Consider the following 26,788-nt stretch of genomic DNA (forward strand, 5'->3'; position numbering starts at 1 on the left):
TTAATTAGGGATTGGACATTGGGATTTAAAGGAAAGGTTTTCCGTTTTTTTTTGTCCCAAGCCACCAAACATAACGTCTTGGGCTGTTTTGTCAGGTTTAGGCTCCTCCACCCCCATAGTAGCCCTAACAGCTCTCACTAAGGCATCCACTTCCTCGAGTGGAAAACAATGTCGGCCTGAATCTTCCTCGGAGGAGGATAGGGAGGAGTCAGAATCGTCCGAATCTGCGTCTTCAGATGAGGATCGGACAGAGTGGGATTGTACTGTTTCCTTTACTTTATCTTTTCCTTTTTTGGAGGAAGATACAGCATTCTGAACCTCAGTTCTAATGATATTTTTTAGCTCGGATGCAAAGTCGGGAGTCTCCTCACATAGCACACGCTGGATACATGATTTACAAAGCTTTTTGTCCCAGGCTACTGGTAAAGCTTTGTCACAGATGGGGCAGGATTTGTTTTTCCTTTTCTCCAGCTTCTTCTTTCCCTATTAAGGGAGAAGAGGGAGCCCTATTATAATACATTCACGAAGATCAACTCACCATTCGGACGTGCAGGCAGGTACCGGTTCTGGAGGGGGCCCTGGGTCTGGAATGGAAGGTTCCCGAGGAGGTGAACTAGTCTTCGCAGCAGACCTGCTGCGCTGTGTAGAACGGCTGCTAGACCCACTCCTAGCGCTCTTAGGGTCTGTCTTCTTATGGTGCTGCTGCCTAGGCTGCAGCTCCTGTGGATCGCTGTCCTCCATGATTTACAGGGAGATGGTGCGACAACTGTGTGTGCACCATCTCCCTATTTGTATTTGGCGCCACCTCCGGCGTTCCCCCGCACTTCAGGTCCTGCGTCACGTCCAGGGAGAAGAGAAGCTACCGCGCATGCGCGCGGCGATGACCCGGAAGTCCTGCCGCATTTCCGGAGCGGCGGCCATCTTAGTACACCCGGAGTGTGCGCTTGTCGGCACAGAAGCTCCGGGTGATCCAGCGCCCCTTCCTCTCGTCAGAATCGGCGGCGTTCTCCCTCCGCTCACCCTGAAGAACCCGTCGGTTCCAGCGGTGGCGGCTTCGGGAGCCGGACAAGCTGCGGCAGGAGCCTCCTCGCTGCCGGTACTCGACCGCCCGGTCCCGGTCCATCGGTCTTCATAACAGGTACCACCGGAAAGAGATTCCCTGTTCAGGGACAGGAAACCAACTGATGCGAGGGAGAGGTACCGCCCTTTTATCTGTAGGTTTCCTGTCCCTGAAGGGCGGATCCCCTCTCTCCGTAGTGCTGTCATGGGAGACCGAGAAAAAGAAGTTCTGAGACCATTTTTTTTCTTTGCACTGTGTTTTGTCTTTTTTTTCCCCTAGACATTTGGGTGGTTCAGGACACAGGTGTAGCAATGGACATTAAAGGTCTGTCTTCATGTGTGGATCAGCTCACGGCAAGAGTTCAAAATATTCAAGATTTTGTGGTCCAGAATTCTTTGCTTGAACCGAGAATTCCTATTCCAGATTTGTTTTTTGGAGATAGAACTAAATTTCTGAGTTTCAAAAATAATTGTAAACTATTTCTGGCTTTGAAACCTCGCTCTTCTGGTGACCCAATTCAACAGGTTAGGATCGTCATTTCTTTTTTGCGCGGCGACCCTCAGGACTGGGCGTTTTCTCTTGCGTCAGGAGATCCTGCATTGAGTAATATCGATGCATTTTTCCTGGCGCTTGGGTTGCTGTACGATGAGCCTAATTCAGTGGATCAGGCAGAAAAAAATTTCCTGGCTCTTTGTCAGGCTCAGGATGAGATAGAGGTATATTGTCAGAAATTTAGAAAGTGGTCAGTGCTCACTCAATGGAATGAATCTGCGCTGGCAGCAATATTCAGAAAGGGTCTCTCTGAAGCCCTTAAGGATGCCATGGTGGGATTTCCTATGCCTGCTGGTTTGAATGAGTCTATGTCTTTGGCCATTCAGATCGGTCGACGCTTGCGTGAGCGTAAACCTGTGCACCATTTGGCGGTATTACCTGAGCTTAAACCTGAGCCTATGCAGTGTGATAGGACCTTGACCAGAGTTGAACGGCAAGAACATAGACGTCTGAATGGTCTGTGTTTCTACTGTGGTGATTCCACTCATGCTATCTCTGATTGTCCTAAGTGCACTAAGCGGTTCGCTAGGTCTGCCACCATTGGTACTGTACAGTCAAAATTTCTTCTGTCCGTTACCTTGATCTGCTCTTTGTCATCATATTCTGTCATGGCATTTGTGGATTCAGGCGCTGCCCTGAATTTGATGGACTTGGAATATGCTAAGCGTTGTGGGTTTTTCTTGGAGCCCTTGCAGTGTCCTATTCCATTGAGAGGAATTGATGCTACGCCTTTGGCCAAGAATAAGCCTCAATACTGGACCCAGCTGACCATGTGCATGGCTCCTGCACATCAGGAGGTTATTCGCTTTCTGGTGTTGCATAATCTGCATGATGTGGTCGTGTTGGGGTTGCCATGGCTACAAGCCCATAATCCAGTATTAGATTGGAAATCCATGTCGGTGTCCAGCTGGGGTTGTCAGGGGGTACATGGTGATGTTCCATTTCTGTCAATTTCGTCATCCACTCCTTCTGAGGTCCCAGAGTTCTTGTCTGATTACCGGGATGTATTTGATGAGCCCAAGTCCAATACCCTACCTCCGCATAGGGATTGTGATTGTGCTATCAATTTGATTCCTGGTAGTAAATTCCCAAAAGGTCGATTGTTTAATTTGTCCGTGCCTGAGCACACCGCTATGCGCAGTTATGTGAAGGAATCCCTGGAGAAGGGGCATATTCGCCCGTCATCGTCGCCATTAGGAGCAGGGTTCTTTTTTGTAGCCAAGAAGGATGGTTCGCTGAGACCTTGTATAGATTACCGCCTTCTTAATAAGATCACGGTTAAATTTCAGTACCCCTTGCCATTGTTATCTGATCTGTTTGCTCGGATTAAGGGGGCTAGTTGGTTCACAAAGATAGATCTTCGTGGTGCGTATAATCTGGTGCGAATTAAGCAAGGTGATGAATGGAAAACTGCATTTAATACGCCCGAGGGTCATTTTGAGTATCTCGTGATGCCGTTCGGACTTGCCAATGCTCCATCAGTGTTTCAGTCCTTTATGCATGACATCTTCCGAGAGTACCTGGATAAATTCCTGATTGTGTACTTGGATGACATTTTGATCTTCTCGGATGATTGGGAGTCTCATGTGAAGCAGGTCAGAACGGTTTTTCAGGTCCTGCGTGCTAATTCTTTGTTTGTGAAGGGATCAAAGTGTCTCTTTGGTGTGCAGAAGGTTTCATTTTTGGGGTTCATCTTTTCCCCTTCTACTATCGAGATGGATAATGTTAAGGTCCAAGCCATCCATGATTGGACTCAGCCGACATCTCTGAAAAGTCTGCAGAAGTTCCTGGGCTTTGCTAATTTTTATCGTCGCTTCATCTGCAATTTTTCTAGTATTGCTAAACCATTGACCGATTTGACCAAGAAGGGTGCTGATGTGGTCAATTGGTCTTCTGCTGCTGTGGAAGCTTTTCAAGAGTTGAAGCATCGTTTTCCTTCTGCCCCTGTGTTGTGTCAACCAGATGTTTCTCTTCCGTTCCAGGTCGAGGTTGATGCTTCTGAGATTGGAGCAGGGGCTGTTTTGTCGCAGAGAGGTTCTGGTTGCTCAGTGATGAAACCATGCGCTTTCTTTTCCAGGAAGTTTTCGCCTGCTGAGCGTAATTATGATGTGGGCAACCGAGAGTTGCTGGCCATGAAGTGGGCATTCGAGGAGTGGCGTCATTGGCTTGAAGGAGCTAAGCATCGCGTGGTGGTATTGACTGATCATAAGAACTTGACTTATCTCGAGTCTGCCAAGCGCTTGAATCCTAGACAAGCTCGTTGGTCGTTGTTTTTTGCCCGTTTTGACTTTGTGATTTCGTACCTTCCGGGCTCTAAAAATGTGAAGGCGGATGCTCTGTCTAGGAGTTTTGTACCCGACTCTCCGGGTTTATCTGAGCCGGCGGGTATCCTCAAGGAAGGAGTAATTGTGTCTGCCATCTCCCCTGATTTGCGACGGGTGCTGCAAAAATTTCAGGCTAATAAACCTGATCGTTGCCCAGCGGAGAAACTGTTTGTCCCTGATAGGTGGACGAATAGAGTTATCTCTGAACTTCATTGTTCGGTGTTGGCTGGTCATCCTGGAATCTTTGGTACCAGAGAGTTAGTGGCTAGATCCTTTTGGTGGCCCTCTCTGTCGCGGGATGTGCGTGCTTTTGTGCAGTCCTGTGGGATTTGTGCTCGGGCTAAGCCCTGCTGTTCTCGTGCCAGTGGGTTGCTTTTGCCCTTGCCGGTCCCGAAGAGGCCTTGGACACATATCTCTATGGATTTTATTTCTGACCTTCCCGTTTCTCAAAAGATGTCAGTCATTTGGGTGGTCTGTGATCGCTTTTCTAAGATGGTCCATCTGGTACCCTTGTCTAAATTGCCTTCCTCCTCTGATTTGGTGCCTTTGTTCTTCCAGCATGTGGTTCGTTTGCATGGCATTCCAGAGAATATTGTTTCTGACAGAGGTTCCCAGTTTGTTTCGAGGTTTTGGCGAGCCTTTTGTGGTAGGATGGGCATTGACTTGTCTTTTTCCTCGGCTTTCCATCCTCAGACTAATGGCCAGACCGAGCGAACCAATCAGACCTTGGAAACATATCTGAGGTGCTTTGTTTCTGCTGATCAGGATGACTGGGTGTCCTTTTTGCCTTTGGCTGAGTTCGCCCCTTAATAATCGGGCCAGCTCGGCTACCTTGGTTTCACCGTTTTTCTGCAATTCTGGGTTCCATCCTCGTTTCTCTTCTGGACAGGTTGAGTCTTCGGACTGTCCTGGTGTGGATACTGTGGTGGACAGGTTGCAGCAGATTTGGACTCAGGTAGTGGATAATTTGACCTTGTCCCAGGAGAAGGCTCAACTTTTCGCTAATCGCAGACGCCGTGTGGGTCCCCGACTTCGTGTTGGGGATCTGGTTTGGTTATCTTCTCGTCATATTCCTATGAAGGTTTCCTCTCCTAAGTTTAAACCTCGTTTTATTGGTCCGTATAGGATTTCTGAGGTTCTTAATCCTGTGTCTTTTCGTCTGACCCTTCCAGATTCTTTTTCCATACATAACGTATTCCATAGGTCATTGTTGCGGAGATACGTGGCACCTATGGTTCCATCTGTTGAGCCTCCTGCCCCGGTTTTGGTGGAGGGGGAATTGGAGTATATTGTGGAGAAGATTTTGGATTCTCGTGTTTCAAGACGGAAACTCCAGTATCTGGTTAAATGGAAGGGTTATGCTCAGGAGGATAATTCCTGGGTTTTTGCCTCTGATGTCCATGCTCCCGATCTTGTTCGTGCCTTTCATGTGGCTCATCCTGGTCGGCCTGGGGGCTCTGGTGAGGGTTCGGTGACCCCTCCTCAAGGGGGGGGTACTGTTGTGAATTCTGTGGCAGATTTCATTCCTGTGGTCACAAGTGGTACTTCGGCTGATTCTCTCTGGGATCTTCCGTTTGTGGAGGGAAGTGGTACTGCAGCTTCTGAGTTTCCTCCCTCAGGTGATCTGGTGAGCTCGTTAGCTTCTTCTCTACTTAACTCCACCTGATGCTTTGATCTATGCTTCCTGTCAATGTTTCAGTGTGGGACTTGTTTTTTCCCTGGATCATTCCTGTGGCCTGCTGCTCTGCAAAGCTAAGTTTTGCTTATGTTATTTTGTTGCTATTTTTCTGTACAGCTTGCTTTATTGGTTTTTCTCGCCTGCTGGAAGCTCTGAGACGCAGAGGGACCACCTCCGTACCGTTAGTCGGTGCGGAGGGTCTTTTTGTCCCCTCTGCGTGGTTTTTTATAGGTTTTTGTGCTGACCGCAAAGTTATCTTCCCTATCCTCGTTCTGTTCAGCTAGTCGGGCATCACTTTGCTAAATCTGTTTCATCTCTATGTTTGTGTTTTCATCTTACTCACACTCATTATATGTGGGGGGCTGCCTTTTCCTTTGGGGAATTTCTCTGAGGCAAGGTAGGCTTATTTTTCTATCTTCAGGATTAGCTAGTTTCTCAGGCTGTGACGAGGCGCCTAGGTTCTGGTCAGGAGCGCTCCACGGCTACCTTTAGTGTGGTTTGATAGGCTTAGGGATTGCGGTCTGCAGAGTTCCCACGTCTCAGAGCTCGTTCTATTATTTTGGGTTATTGTCAGTTCACTGTATGTGCTCTGACCTCCATGTCCATTGTGATTCTGAATTGCCTTTCATAACACATTGATGTTAGAGGGGGCAATACACGGTATTAAGAAATGGGGTATGTGAACTTTTGATCGGGGCCATTTGGATGTTTTGGGTTGTCATTATGATTTAAAAAGAGAAAACATAGTAGTTTGACAATAAATGGCTTCACCCAACCACTAACCATGAGTGGAGAAAAGGTTTTCGTGTTATCATTCATATTCTCTGAAAAAAAGGCCAAGAAAGCAAAACTTATGCTGGGGTATGTAAACTATTGAGCACAACTGTATATGCTGTTAGCAAATCCCAAGTTAATATACATATAATAGGCATTACATAGACATGTATTCATTTAGAAGTATGTAATACTTCTGTTAGTCTGAAGTGGCGCTGTTAGAGAATAATGCTAGCTGCCAGGTTCCCCAGCATAGCCATTCGATGGAGGTCCCAGTTGAGACATTCTTATTGACTTATGAGGACCCATTTAGTAGAAGAAGACAACCACTTCAACTATTCCAAGGCATTAAGTGAACAGAATATTTAGATAGACACAATCTTAGACTAACGTATGGTCAGTAGAGCATGTGGCTCTTACCCCAGCACTGGTCAGTTTAACATATCCAAGTGATGTACAGTGGGGACAACAGTGGGGTAACGGGAGACGTAGACTGGATGAAATGTTCAATGGATTATATAATAAGGTGCAGCTAACCCCATTGGACTCACGAGAAGAGGTGAGTGGCATCGCTGTGCTCTGGTATCTCCGTGCTTCGATACTTCATGAAGTCAGACAGTGTTTGCAGAGGGTCTTCACTAACTGCAACCTTATCTCCAGATGTCCAGGTTTCCATTGCGACCAGAACAATACTGGTGTTTAGCTGTTCCCTGAAAATCTAAGCGGAGAAACCAGGAATTAACAAAGGAGGGCAAGGGGCTAACTATGGAGTCAAGTAGAAATCTGGAAGTATATGGGATAAAGAGGTGCAGGAGACTGACAATCACAATTACATAGAGTTAGATCAGAGGAGTACGTACAAGCCATGGAAAGCTCTGAGAAGTGTCTGCGCTGGATTTCAAAGACATCAGCGCTAACGTCGCCTGCCTGAGCGGTCAATCAAGACAAAGGACATTCTTTCAAACCATGACTCGGTGACTCAGTCAGTACACCGAACCACCCCCATGACTTGGGGTAATGGTTTTCCACTCATGGAGGCAAGTTTTTACTTTATAACTACTGCAAAATTACTACACATATAGCTAATCATGTAATTGCCTGTAGAAGACTGAGATTAGCTTCATCAGCAATTTTCTGACGTCAAGTTACTTTTAATCAGTGAAATTCCATTTTAAGTAAAAATTCCAGCAAACTATCGATGCACATGTGGTATCCATTACCATAAAGGCACAGTCAGACGGCCATATAAATCGGACAGAGATTGGACCACAATGCTCGGACTGGCCGGCAGTTCTCCCGAGCGTGACAGCTTCATGTATTTCCTTTCCTCCTCACCCCACCCCCTTTCCAATAGTATTAATGATATTGTTTTGTATTGTTGTGTATTGTATTACAAAAACTTCAATAAAAATACTGTTGAACATGTCTGCCCCCTAAACTCTTGGTTTAGATTATAATAGACAAGGATCCTGACAGCTGGAGGCTTGGCTGTACCATATAGCCACCGTAACATTTTTTGGGATCAATGGGTCAATTTTTGTCTTCCTACAGGTGAAAGAAAGCAATCTCTTAACTACCCTATAGGCGAAGGCCTGACAATGTAATGAGCTTTGAAAAATGACTAAGGATATAATTTCCTGGGGGACAGTGAATTTGTATAACCTTTCCCCAAGGAGCATTGACTGGCCTTGAGATCAGTCTACAACAGCTGGGGGTCTCCACAAGGAGAAACAGTACTCCTGTGGACATTTTCAGAAAATTCCTGTAACAAGTGAGACAGGTGAGAACAAACCCTGATTGTGTCTGAAGAAGAAATCAGCAGATTAGGAGACATTGCTGAAGCCTCAAGAGTGAAGATGAATGGAGATCTTTCATTGGGTTTCTAAATTTACCTGCTTCTCCAACAGGATGGAATTGTAATTCTACCAGACTGAGAAAAGCAAGAAAAACTTAATTTTAGGTTTAAGGAATTATAAAAACTATTGTGAGATATCGCAAGATAAATTACAGGTGATTTAAAGGGAATCTGAAAGGAGGTTTCGCTATGTATTCTGAAAGCAGCATGAGTTAGGGTCAAAGACTGATTTCAGGGATGTGTCACTTACTAGGCTGTGTGCTGTTTCAGTATAATTAGTTTTTTATTAGCAGGAGATTATCACTGCTGGACTGGTACTTGCGTGCGTCCTGGTCCAACCACGCCCCCACAGTTGATTACAAGTTTACAGTCAATATACAATGTACACAGAAACCTGTGGTCTGTGCAGAGTTAGCTTTCTTAGCTCTGCTACATGCTATATTTCAAAACTCCAATTGTATCCCTGCTGTACTCAGTAATCTAAGTAACTCACTGCTGGAATTAGGGTCTCTTGCACCACATTATGCTGCTCTCAGATTAGGTAGCAAAAACCTGATGACAGATTCCATTTCACCACCAAGTCAGAAAATTCATAAGGTTAGTAAAAAGAAAACTAAAACATCCACAGTGAAGCCTCTACTGGAAGGGCAGAGTGTCACACAAACACAGGCACAGTCGTACTCACAGAATCGGCCAGGTTCACCACCGATTTGGCATAACTACTTGTAAGACCCACAGATTGTCGGACCTGAAACTAATGAGAATTTTTTACATTTTCAGATTCAAAGACATGATATGATCAATTTAAAAAATAAGCAGAGCCATAATACAAAGCCTTATACACATTAGTCAGCTGCACGTACCATACGCCAGTCATTCACCACCATAAGCTCAATGTATTTGGTCTCAGATAAAGCAGAGTGCGCAGATGATCGGACCTAGAGATGTGAGACACAAATGAAAATATGAGAAAGACTTTTCAATATACTTTTAATTTTCTTAAAATAAATATTAAGAGGTACATTATAAAATAAAATACCCAAACTCCTTTTTAATTATTACAATAACAGTCATGGTCCTTTAAATTGTTCCAGACAATGAAGTATTTCTCTCAACAAATATTGCAATTACACATTTTGTTATACATATGTTTACAAATGTACGTGAATAAGCCAAAACTCTTCTGGGAAATCTTGGACAGATGAGACCAAGTTAGAACTTTTTGGTAAAGCGCATTATTCTACCGTTTACCAAAAACAGAATGAGGCCTACAAAGAAAAGAGCAGAGAACCTATAGTCAAATATGGTGGAGGTTCAAAGATGTTTTAGGGTTGTTTTGATGCGACTGGCACTGGGTGCCTTGATTGTGTGCAAGGCATCATGAAATCAATGTCAGAGCTGGGTTTGCGATACCCAAACATACTTCATGAAGCACCCAGAAATGGATGGAAACAAAGCGCTGGAGAGTTCTGAAGTGGCCAGCAATGAATCTGGATGTAAATCCCATTGAACATCTGGGGAGAGATCTTAATATTGCTGTTGAGAGAAGGCACCCTTCAAATATGAGATGTCATGATCCAGGCCGGGAAATGTTTCATGTTATTCTCTCCCCGGTCTGGTCATGATGGGGTTAAGCTTCTCTGCCTCGATTTGGGTTCGGTGTGGCTACTTCAGTCTGCTGTGCCTGCAGACCAATGTCAGTGATAGTTCATGCTCCCAGGCTAGAGCAGCTGACCCCTTTATACCGTGTTTTTGTCCTCTGCCCGCTTACTCTGTTCCCGTGACTTCCCTTTCCTGCCACCCCCTTGTCTTAGTATTTGCTCCCTGTTCTTGGAGCTCTTGGTATGTGACCCGGCTTGTCTTCTGACCTGTTTGACTGTCTTTCGTCTCTGTAATCTCCGCTCCCGTCTGGCTCTGACTTCTGGCTTGTATTTGACCACATGCATTGTTGTGAACACTCTGGTACTTCCTGACTGTTTCTGACTCGGCCGGTCTGACCACTCTTTCGCCACCAGGTGGCTCTTGTGCTGCTACTCAGTGGTGTTACGCTTTTTGTGCAACATCTCTTCCCTCACCAGCATCTCCTGGTGGAGGTTGCACTATACTACACTGCAGCAGCACTACAGGAGAGACCTGGAGCAGTTTGCAAAAGAAGAGTTGTCCAAAATTCTAGTTGAGAGGTGTAAGAAGCTTGTTGATGGTTATAGGAAGCGATTGATTGCAGTTATTTATTCCAAAGGGTGTGGAACCAAATATTAAGTTGAGGTTGCCAACAATTTTGTCTGGCCCATTTTGAGGTTTTGTATGAAATTATGTTCAATTTGCATTTTTTTCTTTTTTTTTGTACAATACACACAAAATAAATAAACATGTATATAACAAAACATGTTTAATGGCAATAATTTTCTGGGAGCAATACTTCATTTTTTGGAAATATTTCAAGGGTGCCAACACTTTTGGCCATGACTGTACATGTCTCAAAAGTGATTCTGCAGCAGGTGAGGTTATACCACAAGGCCAGCTAAACATGCTCACTACACTGTATCGGTTAAAGTGAAATAGTGTCCACTTGAAGGAAAGCCATCATCAGAAAATGACCTATTGTTTCATCCAACGTGAAACATGTACTTCTAAAAGAAATCGTTAGTATTTTTTTTTTTTTCAGAATCTGATCTTTATAAAAAAAAACTAATAATTTTGCAAGTTTCACAATGGATACTCACATTTTTTTAAATAGAAACTGTCAGCGGGTTTCTTCTATGTAATCAGCATGAGGTAGGGGCTGAGACCCTGATTCCAGAGATGTCACTTAGTTATGCACCAGTTTTGATAGAATCGCAGTTTCCATTGCTGCAGATCTAGCAGAACTCAGAATGATGAACCCTATATAACCCTTCCCACACCCCTGATTAGCAGCTTTCTGTCAATATGCAGTGTACACAGATAGCTGCCAATCAGTGGTGTAGGCGGAGTTGGATAAGAAGGCACGAGACACCTAGTTGTCTACTGATAATCTCCTGCTGATAAAAAACTGATTTTATGAAAACAGCAAAACACAGCTTAGTAAATGACACATCACTTGACTCAGGGTCTCTGCCCCAACACCATGCTGCTTTCAGATTATATAGCAAAAACCTGCTGACAGATTCAGTTTAAACTTTTCTTTCCTTTCAGAAAAAAGTTTTCATCAGACTACTTGTCAGCAGAGGCAGGATTAGAATGCCTGATAAAACCTCTATACACAGCTGATAACACAGGATCCATCAATCACAACAGGCGATGTCACTGCTCCCTCTCCAGAATGATCTTTGCATATGCTCATTAGATATACTTTTGGATCTATTGAACCAAGAGGAAGTTAGAGTCTAAAAACGCCTCAGGGGTCAATGTGAAAATTGCAAGATTTCTATTTCTTATAAAAATTATAATATAGAAAAAAATATTGTCGGAAATTAATGCAAAAATACATAACTAACAAATACCTGATTTAAACAATAGCTAATTTTCTAATGTCACATTCCCTTTAACCCCTTTCCACCAGTTCTTGTTTTATTGTGCTTTAACCCCTATGGTAGAAAGAGGAGGATGTTGTGCCCGAGTGGGCAACACTAATGGTACAGTGGGTACGGAAAGTATTCATACCCCTTTAAATTTTCTACTCTGTTTCATTGCAGCCATTTGGTAAATTAGAAAAAGTTCATTTTTTTCTCATTAATGTCCACTCTGCACCCCATCTTGACTGAAACCCCCCCCCCCCAGAAATGTAGTAATTTTTGCAAATTTTTTAAAATCTAAAAATGTAAATATCACATGGTCATAAGTATTTAGACCCTTTGCGCAGTATTGAGTAGAAGCACCTTTTGAGCTAGTACAGCCATGAGTCTTCTTGGAAATGATTCAACACGTTTTTCACACCTGGATTTGGGGATTCTCTGCCATTCTTCCTTGCAGATCCTCTCCAGTTCCATCAGTTTAGATGGTGAACATTGGTGGACAGCCATTTTCAGGTCTCTCCAGAGATGCTCAATTGGGTTTAGGTCAGGGCTGTGGCTGGACCAGTCAAGAATGGTCACAGAGTTGTTCTGAAGCAACTCCTTTGTTATTTTAGCTGTGTGCTTAGGGTCATTGCCTTGTTGGAAGGTGAACCTTCGGCCAAGTCTGAGGTCCAGAGCACTCTGGAAGAGGTTTTGTTCCACGAATTCTCTGTACTTGGCTGCATTCATGTTTCCTTCAATGACAAACAGTCATCCTCTCCCTGCAGCTGGAAAACACCCCCATAGCATGATGCTGCCACCACCATGTTGCCACCATGTTGGGATTGTATTGGGCAGGTGATGAGCAGTGCCTGGTTTTCTCCACACATACCGCTTAGAATTATCACCAAAAAGGTCTATCTTCATCTCATCAGACCAGAGAATCTTATTTCTCATAGTCTGGGAGTCCTTCATGTGTTTTTTTAAGCAAACTCTATGCAGGCTTTCATATGTCTTTGCACTGAGGAGAGGCTTCCGTTGGGCCACTCTGCCATAAAGGTCCGACTGGTGGATGGCTGCAGTGATAGTTGACTTTGTGGTACTTTCTCCCATTTCCCTACTGCATCTCCGGAGCTCAGCCAGAGTGATGTTGTGGTTCTTCTTTACCTCTCACCAAGGCTCTTCTCCCACAAATGCTCAGTTTGTCTGGACAGCCTGGTCTAGGAAGACTTCTGGTGGTCCCAAACTTCTTCCATTTAAGGATTATGGAGGCCACTGAGCTCTTAGGAACCTTGAGTACTGCAGAAATTCTTTTGCAACCTTGGCCAGATCTTGGCCTTGCCACAATTCTGTCCCTGAGCTCCTTGGCCAGTTCCTTTGACCTCATGATTCTCATTTGGTCTGACATGCACTGTGAGCTGTGAGGTCTTATATAGACAGGTGTGTGCCTTTCCAAATCAAGTCCTATCAGTTTAATTAAACGCAGCTGGACTTCAGTGAAGGAGTAGAACTATCTCAAGGAAATGGACAGCATGTGACCTAAATATGAGTGTCTGAGCAAACGGTCTGAATACTTATGACCATGTGATTTCAGTTTTTCTAATTAAATTTGCAAACATTTCTACATTTCTGTTTTTTTCAGTCAAGTTGGGTGCAGAGTACATTAATGAGAAAAAAATGAAGTTTTTTGAATTTATCAAATGGGTGCAATGAAACAAAGAGTGAAAAATTTAAAGGGGACTGAATTCTTTCCATACCCACTGTATGTGAATGGTATTGCCGCATTTTTTATTTTTTGCTGTGAAAAAAAAAAAATCAGCATTTTAGTGTCCCAGCAAAGTGGGTGATATTTCCAAAGTCTCATGCACATGTTGCTTATTTATTCTTTGCCATGTAAAAGCAGTGTTAAAGCAGATGTTAAAGCAGTGTAAGATTGACAGCGGCATATAACATGTTAGCTGCTGGTGGATACTTTTGTATTGCAGTGTATTGTCCTATGAGAAATCACCTATTAAAGGAGTTATCCTGTAGTATTGAATTTTTTTCTAATAAGCCTAAGAACTGACAGGCAGGTAGTTATTATTATTATTAGTTTGAGGACTGATGATTCCATGATACTGCACATGAGAGGGGGTTACATACAAAGTACAAATATAAATTACAGTCAAGAAACTAATAATGACAGATTGGTTACGGAATGGAGAGGGCCATGCCCTCACAGGCTTACAATCTACAGGGTAATGGGAAAGGAGACAGTTGGTTAGGGGGATTGCAGCAGTATATAACTAACTGCCTGTTGTGCCCATCACCGATTTCCGCCAGCTCAGAGTGGTCACGGACCGGCGTCCGCCAGCAGTTCTATGTCTCTTCAACAGAGCAGTTCTTTCTCTTCCGCTCTGTTGATGGGGTATCACTGCTGATGTCATGCTGATTGACAGCTGACTCACTGCTGCATAACTGCAAGAAGCCGGATGCCAATCAACATGACGTCGGCGATGAAGCTTTGTCAAAAGAGCAGCAGAATCGCCAGAAGGTGTGGTCTGAGATCACTCTGAGCAGGCGCCGGGCAGAACAGGCAGGAAATTAGCAACTATCACTATCTGCTGGTCAGTTCTTAGGCCTATAAGAAAAAACTAAATTAGTTCTGGAAAACTCCTTTAAAGGGACCCTGTCACCCCCCCTCTGGCATTTTTAACAATTCTGTGAAGGTGGCACTTTTATTTGGGGTCCCTTCCAACGCTGCAATATTCATTTTTTTAATTTGCCTGCTATATCTGTAGTCTGTCCGGGGGGCATGTCTTTTCCTCCGGACACAAACGCCTCCCAGCCATCACTCGGTCCCTCTGTGCGCCGCCTCTTGTGCCTTCATTAACGTCCCAGCTGCCCTTCGACTCACATCACATGATGGGAACTTACAGCGCAGGCGCCGTTAATGAAGGCACAGGAGGCAACGCACAAAGGGACCGAGTGATGGCTGGGAGGCGTTTGTGTCCGGGGGAAAAGACATGCAGGTATGGCGGGCAAATTAAAAAAAAAAAGAAAAAAAAAAGAATATTGCAGCGTTGGAAGGGGACCCAAATAAAAGAGCCACCTTTACAGAATGTAGCATTACTGCTGCACAAGGTGGCTCTTTTAGTTAAAAACGCCAGGGAGGGAGCGGGGGGTGACAGGTTCCCTTTAAGGTCAGTTGCAATATGGGATATATTTGCATAGATTTCAAATGCATTTGATTTCAGACAAAACTGGAAATTGATTGAAAAAGGTGAGGGGTGGGGAAGACACTCACATTTTTAGAATCTCTTCTGCAAATATTTCTTCCAGTGTAAAAGCTTGAGCTCTTTATTAGAGATGAGCGGTGTTCGAGTCGAACTGTTCGCCTATTTCAAATTGGAGCTGTTTTGGGCGGTGTTCGAGTCGCTCATCGAACTCAAACAATTTGCTTAAAATTCGGCTGTTCGAGTTTCTGTTCGATAACTATTCGTTCACCAAAAGCCTAACTTGATTTGCACTTTAAAACTGTTTATCATTGTTAAAGGGAACCTGTCACCTGAATTTGGCGGGAATGGTTTTCGGTCATATGGGCGGAGTTTTCGGGTGTTTGATTCACCCTTTCCTTACCCGCTGGCTGGATGCTGGCCGCAATATTGGCTTGAAGTTCATTCTATGTCCTCCGTAATACACGCCTGCGCAAGGCAAGATTGCCTTGGAGACAATGAGGAAGATGATGATGAGACTGAGATACCTGATTGTAACGAAAACTTGACTTTTCGGTCAGGGCAGGAAGAGGTTGGCTTCGAGGACGACAGGTGTGAGAACACAAAGGATGATGATGACAAGGTTGGAGACCCCACTTACTGTCAACCCACAGTCCGCCACTCCATGAGGTCAGCAGAGGAGGGGGAGGAGGATGCTAGTGACGCGTCTGACAACGAGATTAGGTTGCGCCTTCCTGGACAAAGATGTAGTACTGGAAGCACGTCAACAACTGCATCCTCAACCCCAACTGTGCCTCTGAGCAGAAGTCATGGTGGCTCTTCAGGTCGCACGGGCTCTAAGCCTTGCATAGCCTGGGCATTTTTTGAGATTGCAAAGGATGACCCAACTTATGTTGTCTGTAAGATTTGTCACCAAAATCTCAGTAGAGGCCAAAAAATGACTAGTTTGAGTACTTCATGCATGAACCGTCACATGGATATGAGGCATAAGTTGCAGTGGGAAGCTCACTGTGTTACAATGCGGCCTAGTGGGCTGGGTCAACCACCGTCTGCCCCATCAAGTGCATCCGTGTCCTCTTCATCCTCTGTGACTTTGGGGACAGCAGTCGCACATGGTTTTGGATGCAGACCTTCCACCTCTTTACCCGCAACAGCCAGTGTAATTGGCAGGTGGTCAAGACATTTGCAAGTGGAAACACCTGCTGGTGTCGAGCGCTCTCTGACATCGAGACCACATTTTGATCAAGGCAACATAACATCACCGCCTTCACCTTCCTCACAGACCAGCAGTTTGCCAGGGACACCCTACTCAACCCCGTCTAAGCACGGCAGCTAGCCCTCAGTCCCTCAGATGTGGACAAGTAAAAGACCATTTCCTCCTAGCCATGACAAAGCTAAGAGATTGAATTTCACCATCTGCAAGCTGTTGGCTACAGAAATGCTGCCTTTCTGCCTGGTGGACATAGAGGATTTTCGAGACCTTATGTCCATCGCAGTGCCCCAGTGCCAGATGCCCTTTCTTCTCAAAGAAAGCTGTGCCTGTGCTACACCAGCATGTCGCACAAAACATCACCGCTTCCTTGAGAAACTCGGTGTGTGACAGGGTGTATTTCAGCACAGACACTTGGACGAGTAGACATGGACAGGGGCGTTACAAGTCGGTGACTGGGCAACTATGGTGACATCAGGAGAAGGGGCTGCTGTCCAAGTTTTGCCGTCCCCACGAGTTGCTCGTCGATCCTCTGTATCTAGAAGTTCCTCCACTGCTTGTGCCTCCTCAAACTCCTCTCGGTCCTCCACCTGCACCCAAAGCCTGTCTGGTAATGCCACCCGCGTTCTAACTGCGCAGAAGGAATCCTGCACACCTCCTTACTATGCTGTCACCAGGGCTCAACGGCATCAGGCGGTGTTTACATTGAAATGTCTGGGAAATGTGAGTCACACAACTGAGGAGTTGTGGTCAACTCTGGAGACCGAGTTCCATCAATGGTTGTCTCCACTCAACCTGCAGCCAGGGAAGGGAGTGTGCGACAAAGCTGCAAACCTGGGTGCGGTCCTTCACCGGGGCAATGTCACACACGTGCCTTGTATGGCTCACGTTTTGAACCTGGTTGTCCAGCTATTTTTATCCAACTATCCCGGACTAGATGGGCTTCTGTAGAGAGCACGGTCGCTGTGTGCTCACTTCCGCCGTTCGCATCCCGCAGCTCATCGACTTACATCTCGACAGAAGTCGTTGGGCCTGCCAGTTCCACACGGTGGAATTCAACTCTGCACATGTTGCAGTGACTGTGGCAGCACCGACGAGCCCTGGTGCAATACGTTATGACGTATAGCCTGGGCCAACGAGATCCAGAGGAGGGACAAATCATGCTGCAGGAGTGGTCTCAGATCAGTGACCTATGCACCCTTCTGCACAGTTTTGAAATAGCGACGAAGATGTCTAGTGCTGACGATGCCATTATCAGCATGACTATTCCGGTGATTTACATGCTGGAGCACACCTTAAACAGTATTCAGAGTCAGGTGGTGGAACAAGAGGAGGAGGAGGAACAGGAGGCGTCGTATGCGGAAGGGATAATATCTCCAAGGTCCAGATGGTCGGCAGCACCAAGGCAGCTGGCATTGGAGGCTGGGGGAGAGGGATTACCGAGGGCGCATGGTAGCAGCCAAACTGTTGAGGAAGCTGCAGGAGGCGAGGAAGAAGTGGAGGATGAACTGGCGCTGGGCATGGAAGACTCATCAGATGAGGGAGACCTTGATCAAATTTCTGTTGTGCGAGGTTGGGGGGAGAGGGCAGAGGAAGGAAGCATGATTCTCACTTCGCCGCCACCAAGACAACAAGGACTTGGTCCTCCTGGATGCGCAAGACACATGAGTGCCTTCTTGCTGCACTACCTGCAACATGACCCTCAGATTGTCAGTATCCGAAGTAATGCCGACTACCGGGTTGCCACACTCTTAGATCCCCAATACAAAAGTAAATTTGCCAAAATAATTCCTGCCATAGAAAGGGATTCACGCATGCAGGAGTATCAGCAGAGACTGTTACAGAATCTTACATCTGCTTTTCCACAAAACACCAGTGGTGCACGTAGTGAATCTCTGAGTTCTAACTTGTCAACCGTGGGACTATCGAGTCATCACTCAAACCGTAACAGTAACATCGTATCTGGTGGTAACAGCAATTTTTTCAAATCGTTTCAAGATTTTTTTAGACCATCCTTTGTAAGGCCACAGGAGACAAGAAGTCTGACGCACAGCCAACGCCTAGAGAGGATGGTATAGAAGTATCTCCAAGTTAACATCGATGCCATGACTGTGGAACTGGACCCTTGCTCATTTTGGGCTTCCAATCTTGAAAAATGGCCTGAGCTCAACACTCACGCCTTGGAGATCTTGTCGTGCCCCGCAGCCAGCATTCTCTCTGAACGTGTGTTCAGCGCTGCTGATGGTGTGCTGACAGATAAGCGCACGTGGCTGTCACGTGACAATGTAGACAGACTAACGTTCATCAAGATGAACAAATCCTTGATCCGCGAGGACTTTTCTACCCCTGTGTCATCCTGGGGAGACTAAAAGCTTGATGATTTTTGAAAACCACCTCACCAACCGTTTTAAAAAACTCTGGCGAAATTGATGCCACTTAAGTGGTGTCTGTGGCCGAATTTTTTGGAAAAAATGGAGACTCTTTATTTAGTCCCCTTGCTGAGTTTTACATGACGTTGTCATCGTCAATTCCAGGTGGGTGGGGTCATCTGCAGAGTTGTTTCCTCATACTATGGCCTGGGATTCAGAGGTCTGCTCCATAGCTTCAGTGTCTGCTAGTCAGCAGAGTAGCCCAGCCACCCACCGCCTGTTTACCTAAGTACTATTTTTAACTGCATCTAGCCCAGGAAATCCTTTTGGGCCTAGTAGCATTTTGTGCTACTCAGCAGAGTACCCCACCCATGAAGCAAGCTACACCGCCTTCTTTCTTTCTCAATCTGACCCCTCGGCTCTGGGGTGTCCACTCTCCCTCCAGCTCTCTCCTTCTCACAGGTGGACTACCGCGTGTATTCACACTGTGGCAAATCTTTTGGGCCCAGGCATAAGAAGTCGTTGAGGTAATGGATAATATGTGCCCCCTTAGAAACGTCCATGACGACCCATTCTAGGAAGCAACTAAACACCTCAAATAGTGAGCAGGATATGGAGCACCCCATGGGCAAACAGCGATCTATGTAGTATGCTCCTTCACAGAAGCAGCCCAATGGGAGGACACTATTCGGAGGCACAGGTAGTAACCGGAACGCCCCCTCAATGTCTGTTTTGGCCATTAGGGTGCCCCTTCCCAACTTCTTGACCTGCATGATTGCCTCATCAAAGGAGATACAGTACATAGTACTGTACTTGGTTCCGCGTTGATGTTGTCGTTTACCGACCTGCCCCTTGGATATGACAAATGGTGGATTAGTCTGAATGTATTGGGTTCCTTTTTTGGCACAACTCCCAACGGGGATACCACTACGTCTTCTAAGGAAAGTGTTCTGAATGGACCTGCCGCCATTCTACATAAAGATATTTCTTTTTTACATTTTTTTGTCATGAGGTCTGGGTGTTGGTAGGGTGATTTTAGATTTTTACTCCAGCCTTTCTTGATTTTAGAAGGGCATGACATGCCTATATCTGTGTCTCCTCCTCCTTTTACTCCTCCACCTCTTTTCTTTTCGCATGACTATATGTAGTTGTGACTTTTCCATGTGTTTGTTGTGTCTTCTGAGCAGTTTGTGAGCTTTTGGACACCTTTTAATGTGTTTTCTATGTGTTTTCTATGTGTTTGTATGTGTTTGTGTTTGCCTGCCATTGGTTTCAATGGGGTTCGACGGTGTTCATCGAACGTTTGACGAACATTCGAACACGCCCCAATTCGACGAACCGAATTCGAACACTAGTGGGGTGGCTCAACACTACTCTTTATGCAACAGATGCACACAAAAAAAACACTAATAACCAGTAAAATAAAGTTAAATAGCATGTCCTCATGATACCAACCTGCCTTTTCCTCCGTATTTTTGAGCTTCTGGGAATTTCTTGAAGATGCATACAGCCTGGGGAAATTAAAAAGATGGCAGGTGAAAAAGAGCCAAGTATCAGGGTCATCTATGATCAACAGGAAAGATAAAAAGCAGTAGAAGGGGTCAACAAAGAGCTTCACATGTGATTTTTTTTTTGTATATCTGTGTGGAGTAATTATCTGATTACATACTGCATCTCCCCAGGATTACTCTAATAGCAGCGCCCATCCCCCACCTTTCTATATTCTGGCAGCAGGCTCTCACATCACAGCACTTTTGGCACATGAAAAAGTATTGCAAAAAATATTGCGTTATTTAAAGGAGTTTAAAAAAAAAAATTCACAGCACCTGCACCACTGTAGTCTATAGGCTGTCTGTTACTGCTGCGCACAGTGTCTGTAATGGTAGCTCCCTTTACACCACTCCACAGGCTCTGTGCTTCTTTGGGGCAACTTCCCACCAAATTACCAGCAAGTTCAGAGACAAATTGTTTCCAAGGCACCGGAGAGATGATTCTATTTCCTTTATTCATCCAAAATGCATCATAAAAGCGATGTTTCAACAAGCAAGCGTCCTTTTTCAGGCACAATCAAAATGGCAGATGAAGCAGATGAATAAAGGAAATAGAATCTTCTCTCTGGCGTCTTGGACACAATTTCTTACTGCAGCATAGTCCTATTCACTATTAGGCTATACTCACACGTTGCGTTTTTGCAGCATTTTTTATTTTTGAACTCGAGCCTGGGTACTTTTCTGAATATTTTCCCATGCTCGAGTTCATATGAGGACATCCAGCAGAGGGCGCATCACCGCAACTGAAGGTAACTACAGGTTATTGACTTACTTTCCATTCATTCAGCTGCATTAGCAGAGCTCCTGGGTGTAAAATTATTTAACCCCTTCAGATGGATTTACAGCGTGGGACGTGACAGATCATCGGAAGGTATGGGATATTGTTGTTTTTTTATTTTTCCTTTGTTACAGAGCGAGGGTCTTCAGGTGGATTAAGAGTCTAATAAAATATTACAACAACCTGTGTCTTTATTTCATTAAAAGACTTTGTAATAATGTGTGTATGTGTTTTTTAACCATTTCATACAATTGGATTAATAATGGATAGGTGTCATAATTGACGCCTCTCCATTATTAATCTGGCTTAATGTCACCTTACAATAGCAAGGTGACATTAACCCTTCATTACCCCATATCCCACCGCTACACGGGAATGGGAAGAGAGTGGCCAAGTGCCAGAATAGGCGCATCTTACAGATGTGCCTTTTCTGGGGTGGCTGGGGGCAGATGTTTTTAGCCGGGGGGGGCCAATAACCATGGATCCTCTCCAGGCTATTAATATCTGCCCTCAGTCACTGGCTTTACTACTCTGGCGGAGAAAATTGTGCGGGAGCCCACGCCAATTTTTTCCGCGATTTAACCATTAAATTTAATAGCTAGAGCGCCCAAATTTTGCACATACACACTACTAACCCTACGGACCCTGCCCGCGAGGGCTCACAATCTACAAGGGATGGGTGAGGATACAGTAGGTGAGGATAGTAGGTGAGGATACAGTAGGTCGTGCGGTGGTTTGGTCGATCGGTGGTTACTGCAGGTTGTAGGCTTATGTACCTGTTTTTTTGCATTTTCTTGCCTTTTCAATCACATGTGGCCATGGGAGAGACTTCTGCAAAGAGAAATAAAACATCACCCATTGTTAATTTGAAGAGTATCCATTGTTTCATTTTATTTCATAAATCAATAGTATGCATGAAAATAAGCAACTATATAATATAGCTTATCAGATAAATCTGCTTCTTTTTCCTCTAGGGCTGATCAGTTATTCTCAGAATTCTCAATTCCTAGGCAAAATCTGTGTTCAGTGAAGACAGATTATTACATTATCGAGAAAGAAGATGGCAGTGGACACTGGTGAAATGGAGGTCTACAATGTAAGAGGGCCTACTATCACCTTCAAAACAAGTGGAATTGTGCATTATGATGATATATTGTTCTTGCACAGGGCCCTCGTCTGTCTCTGCCTGTGTTTGCTCCTGGACATGATCGTAGGGTGCAGGCCTTTTCACTGAAGAGCAGCCAATAAAAAGACCCCGGAAAGGTCACATGTCTTTATTGAAAACTATCATGAACTCCTTACCACTTTGTGAAATGAATTAAAGTTCTGGGAAGGGGTCCATGTGTGGAGGAAGTTCAGGAGCTGAGACCTCTCACACAACAGGTGACAGCTATAATACAGCTGTTCAAATCAACTAAGGTTCAAGATCACTAAGATAACTAATAAATATAGTAAAAAAAATAAAACTTTAAAATAAAGTTGAAAAATATAAAAGTTTCAATCACCCCTCACTTACCTATTTAGAAATAAGGAAAATAAAAAAAAATACATATTTGGTAGTACTGAGTTTGTAAGGCTGCCGTCACACTAGCAGTATTTGGTCAGTATTTTACATCAGTATTTGTAAACCAAAACCAGGAGTGGAACAATTAGAGGAAAAGTATAATAGAAACATATGCACCACTTCTGGATTTATCACCCACTCCTGGTTTTGGCTTACAAATACTGATACAAAATTAACTCATAATTGATTAAACATAGGATATCACCCTATAATACTACCATAACCTTCTCAAAAGAATAGGGCGAAAAAATACCAATACAAAAATATTATAATAAAAATATGAAATTGTATTAATAATATTAAAATACATATATAGATTAAAAAAAGGGGGACAACCTAACAACAGAATAAGAAAAAACCCCAGTGCAATAAATTGGAGTGGGTACATAGACACAGTCATAAGCTGATACATTTATCAAGAGAACCCATTAAAATATAGCCCATATATATTCGCTGGAGGAAACTGGATATTATTGGGTATGGACTTAATAATGCAATAAGATTTTTTTCTTTATCCTATTATTGTTGCCTTATTGACTTTTGAATGCAGGTTTGCAAATATATATGGGCCATATTTTAAGGATGTGTGCACACGTTGCGTTTTTATTTGCGTTTTTTCGCTATAAAAACGATATAAAAACACATACATTATGCATCCCATCATTTAAAATGCATTCTGCGATTTTTGTGCACATGATGCATTTTTTTTCCGTGGTAAAAAACGCAGCATGTTCATTAATTTTGTGGATTTTTTGCGGATATCCCACCATATCATTGCATTGGGAAATCTCCGGGCAAAAAACACAAAAAATCCGGAAAAAAACAACAAAACGCTAAAAAAAAACTCATGCAAATTTCTTGCAGAAAATGTCCGGTTTTGCTCAGGAAATTTCTGCAAGAAATCCTGAATGTGTGCACATAGCCTAATTGGTTCTCTTGATAAATGTATCAGCTTATGACTGTGTCCATGTACCCACTCCAATTATTGCACTGGGTTTGTATCTTATTCTGTTGTTAGGTTGTCCCCCTTTTTTTAATCTATATATGTATTTTAATATTATTAGTAAAATGTAATATTTTTATTATAATATTTTTGTATTGGTATTTTGTCCACTCTATTCTTTTGACAAGGTTATTGCAAATACTGATGTAAAATACTGACCAAATACTGCTAGTGTGACGGCAGCCTAAATGTTTGATCTAATAAAATATAAAATTAATTAACCCAATTGTAAAGAGAAAAAAAATCAAAACATCTGAATTGGGGTTTTTTGAGACCACACCTCTCTAAAAATGTAATAATAAGCAATCAAAGCATCACATGTACACGAAATTGGTATCAATTAAAACATCAGCTCATTATGCACAAAAATAAGACCTCACTCAGCCCCAGGAACAAACATAGTATTGGGTCTTGGAAGATGGCAACACAAATCAAAAAAAGTTTTTTTTACAATATTCAGAAGTTATTTCACCACTTAAATTGAAAAAAAAAAAATTGATGCATATTTGGTATCGTCATGATCAGACAGACCTGGGCAATGACATTTTCAGGTCATTGTTACTGCACTGTGAACGCCAAAAAAAAAACTGTTGGATTTTCATTGTTTTTGTGATCATTTCATCCCGTGTTTTAGTATATCATATGGAAAAATGAATCATGCCATTCATAACAACAACTCTTCCTGCATTCCTGCAAAAATCATAAATCTATGTCTACAGAAAAACGCGAGGGAAAAAAAGCCCCAAAACAAAAATTTCCCTGGTTCTTAAAGGGACTCTGTCACCTGAATTTGGAGGGAACAATCTTCAGCCATAGGGGCAGGGTTTTCGGGTGTTTGATTCACCCTTTCCTTACCCGCTGGCTGCAATATTGGATTGAAGTTCATTCTCTGTCCTCCATAGTACACGCCTGCACAAGGCAAAATTGTTCCCTCCAAATTCAGGTGACAGAGTCCCTTTAAAGGGTTAAGCAACAGATCTATAGTGTGAACACTGTAAAAATAAAAAGTAAAAAAGCAGGACTATCTGTTTATCCCATTTTCGTTAAAAATGAATACAAAATGATCAAGTGCTGGTCATGTATATACGCCACATTTTACTGTATATTTGGATGCTGTGGGGTAAATACCATAATGAATGGATGGATTTTTCTTACCTTGGTTTTCTGCTCTTGGGGGTATATAGTATAAGTGAACCTTCCGTCAGAAAATGCTCCACTGTAAGAAAAAATGTCTTCAATAGATCCCCAATTATTAAAATACATAAAAATGACAATAATCTGATCATATTAGTAGTAATACTTCACAAAACCTCAACTGAGATTGTATTAGTCCAATAATGTGAGCGGCTACAGTATATCCATGACAGTACCCGGGTTCATAAAGGTATATTTTTTTAAATACGTACAGAGGGGAAAATAAGTTTTTGATACACTGCCAATTTTGCCTGTTTTCCCACCTACAAATAATAAAGAGGTCTGTAATTTTTATCGTTGATACACTGCGCCTGTGAGAGACAGAATCCAAAAATAAAAACCAGAAAATCACATTGTATGATATTTAAATATTTCATGCAATAAAATGCAATTTAATTAAGTGTTCGGTCACCTTCCAACCAGCAAGAATTCTCGCTCTCACAGACCTATTTGTTTTTCTTTAAGAAGCCCTCCTACTCTGCACTCATTACCTGTATTAATTGCACCTGTTTGAACTTGTTACCTGTATAAAAAGACACCTGTCCACACACTCAATCAATCACACTCCAATCTCTCCACCATGGCCAAGACCAAAGAGCTGTCTAAGGACACCAGGGACAAAAATTATAGATCTGCACAAGGCTGGGAAGGGCTACAGGACATTAGGCAAGCAGCTTGGTGAGAAGGCAACTACTGTTGGCACAATTATTCGAAAATGGAAGAAACACAAGATGACTACCAATCTTCTTTGGTTTGGGGCTCTATGCAAGATCTCGCCTTGTGGAATAAGAATAAGAAAGGTCAGAAATCAGTCCAGAATTACATGGGAGGACCTAGTCAATGACCTGAAGATAGCTGGGACCACAGTCTCAAACATTACCATCAGTAAGACACTACGCCATCATGGCTTAAAATCCTGCAGGGCACGCAAGATCCCCCTGCTCACGCCAGCACATGTCCAGGCTTGTCTGAAGTTCATCAATGACCATCTGGATGATCCAGAGAAGGCATGGAAGAAGGTCATATAGTCAGTTGAGACCAAAATAGAAGTTTTTGGTATTAACTCCACTCGCCGTGTTTGGTGGAAGAAGAAGGATGAGTGCAGCCCCAAGAAGACTGTCCCAACCGTTAAGCATGGTGGGGAAACATTATACTTTGGGGGTGCTTTTCTGCAAAGGCATACGGCGACTGCATCATATTGAAGGGAGGATGCATGGGGTCATGTATCGTAAGATTTTGGCCAACAACTTTTTTCCCTCTATAAGAGCACTGAAGATGGGTCAAGGCTGGGTCTTCCAGCATGGCAGTGACCTGAAACACACAGACAGGGCACCTAAGGAGTGACTCCGTAAAAAGCATTTCAAGGACCAGGAGTGGCCTTGCCAGTTTCCAGACCTGAACCCAGTAGAAAATCTTTGAAGGGACCTGAAACATTGTGTTGCTCAGTGACAGCCACAAAATCTGAAAGATCTGGAGAAGCTCTGTATGGAGGAGTGGGCCAAAATATCTGCAACAGTGTGTGAAAACAAGGTCAAAAACTAAAGGAAACGTCTGACCTCTGTAATTGCAAAAATAGGTTTTTGTACCAAATATTAACCCCTTGCTGACATCAGACGTAATAATCCATCCATGTGCCCTGGGCCTATTTGATCAGGGATGGATTATTACGTCTGCATGATTGCCCACGCACACAGTTGGTGTGTGGGTGATCGCTGCTGGGTGTCAGCTGATTCTGATAGCTGACACCTGGCACTAAGTGCCAGGAACGGTCACGCACGCTACTGGCATTTTAACCACCAAAATGCTGCAATCGAACACGATAGCAGTATTCTGGGAGCCGGCAAAGGGTTGACAGCCTGTCTGCCCTTTGGACCAGAGACCCTGCGGCATGACACGGGGTCTCAATCATTGCCATGGTGACCGGATGTTGTCATGACGACATAGTGCATGATCAGCAACTTTACGTGTCAGTGCAGAGCTGACAGTTTGTACAGCATGGGGATGCTGCTGCATCCCCATGCTGTAGAAGCAATCAGCTTGCAAAAAATGATAGTCCCATAGTGGGAGAAAGTAAAAAAGTTAAAAATATATATATGTTTAAATAACTGTAAATATGTTTAAAAAAAAAAATATATATATATATATATATATATATATATATATATATATTGTATCCATAAATAAATATT

The 26,788-nt window shown here is 43.6% G+C and overlaps 1 protein-coding gene across 2 annotated transcripts in view; it reads right to left on the reverse strand.

The window, feature by feature from the left end:
* The window catches only part of ADAM11 (ADAM metallopeptidase domain 11), a 241,547-nt gene that overhangs the window by 98,533 nt on the left and 116,226 nt on the right, over positions 1–26,788 (reverse strand). For both annotated transcript variants that reach the window (XM_069751395.1, XM_069751394.1), the window contains exons 6-11: positions 24,561–24,621; positions 21,615–21,669; positions 19,966–20,021; positions 9,107–9,181; positions 8,929–8,997; positions 6,940–7,106 (exon numbers count right to left, since the gene is read on the reverse strand). In XM_069751395.1, coding sequence (XP_069607496.1) covers positions 6,940–7,106; positions 8,929–8,997; positions 9,107–9,181; positions 19,966–20,021; positions 21,615–21,669; positions 24,561–24,621 — 483 coding nt within the window. The remainder of the gene's footprint in view (positions 1–6,939; positions 7,107–8,928; positions 8,998–9,106; positions 9,182–19,965; positions 20,022–21,614; positions 21,670–24,560; positions 24,622–26,788) is intronic.

Source organism: Ranitomeya imitator, chromosome 2 (genome assembly GCF_032444005.1).
Source record: "Ranitomeya imitator isolate aRanImi1 chromosome 2, aRanImi1.pri, whole genome shotgun sequence".
Taxonomy (NCBI): domain Eukaryota; kingdom Metazoa; phylum Chordata; class Amphibia; order Anura; family Dendrobatidae; genus Ranitomeya; species Ranitomeya imitator.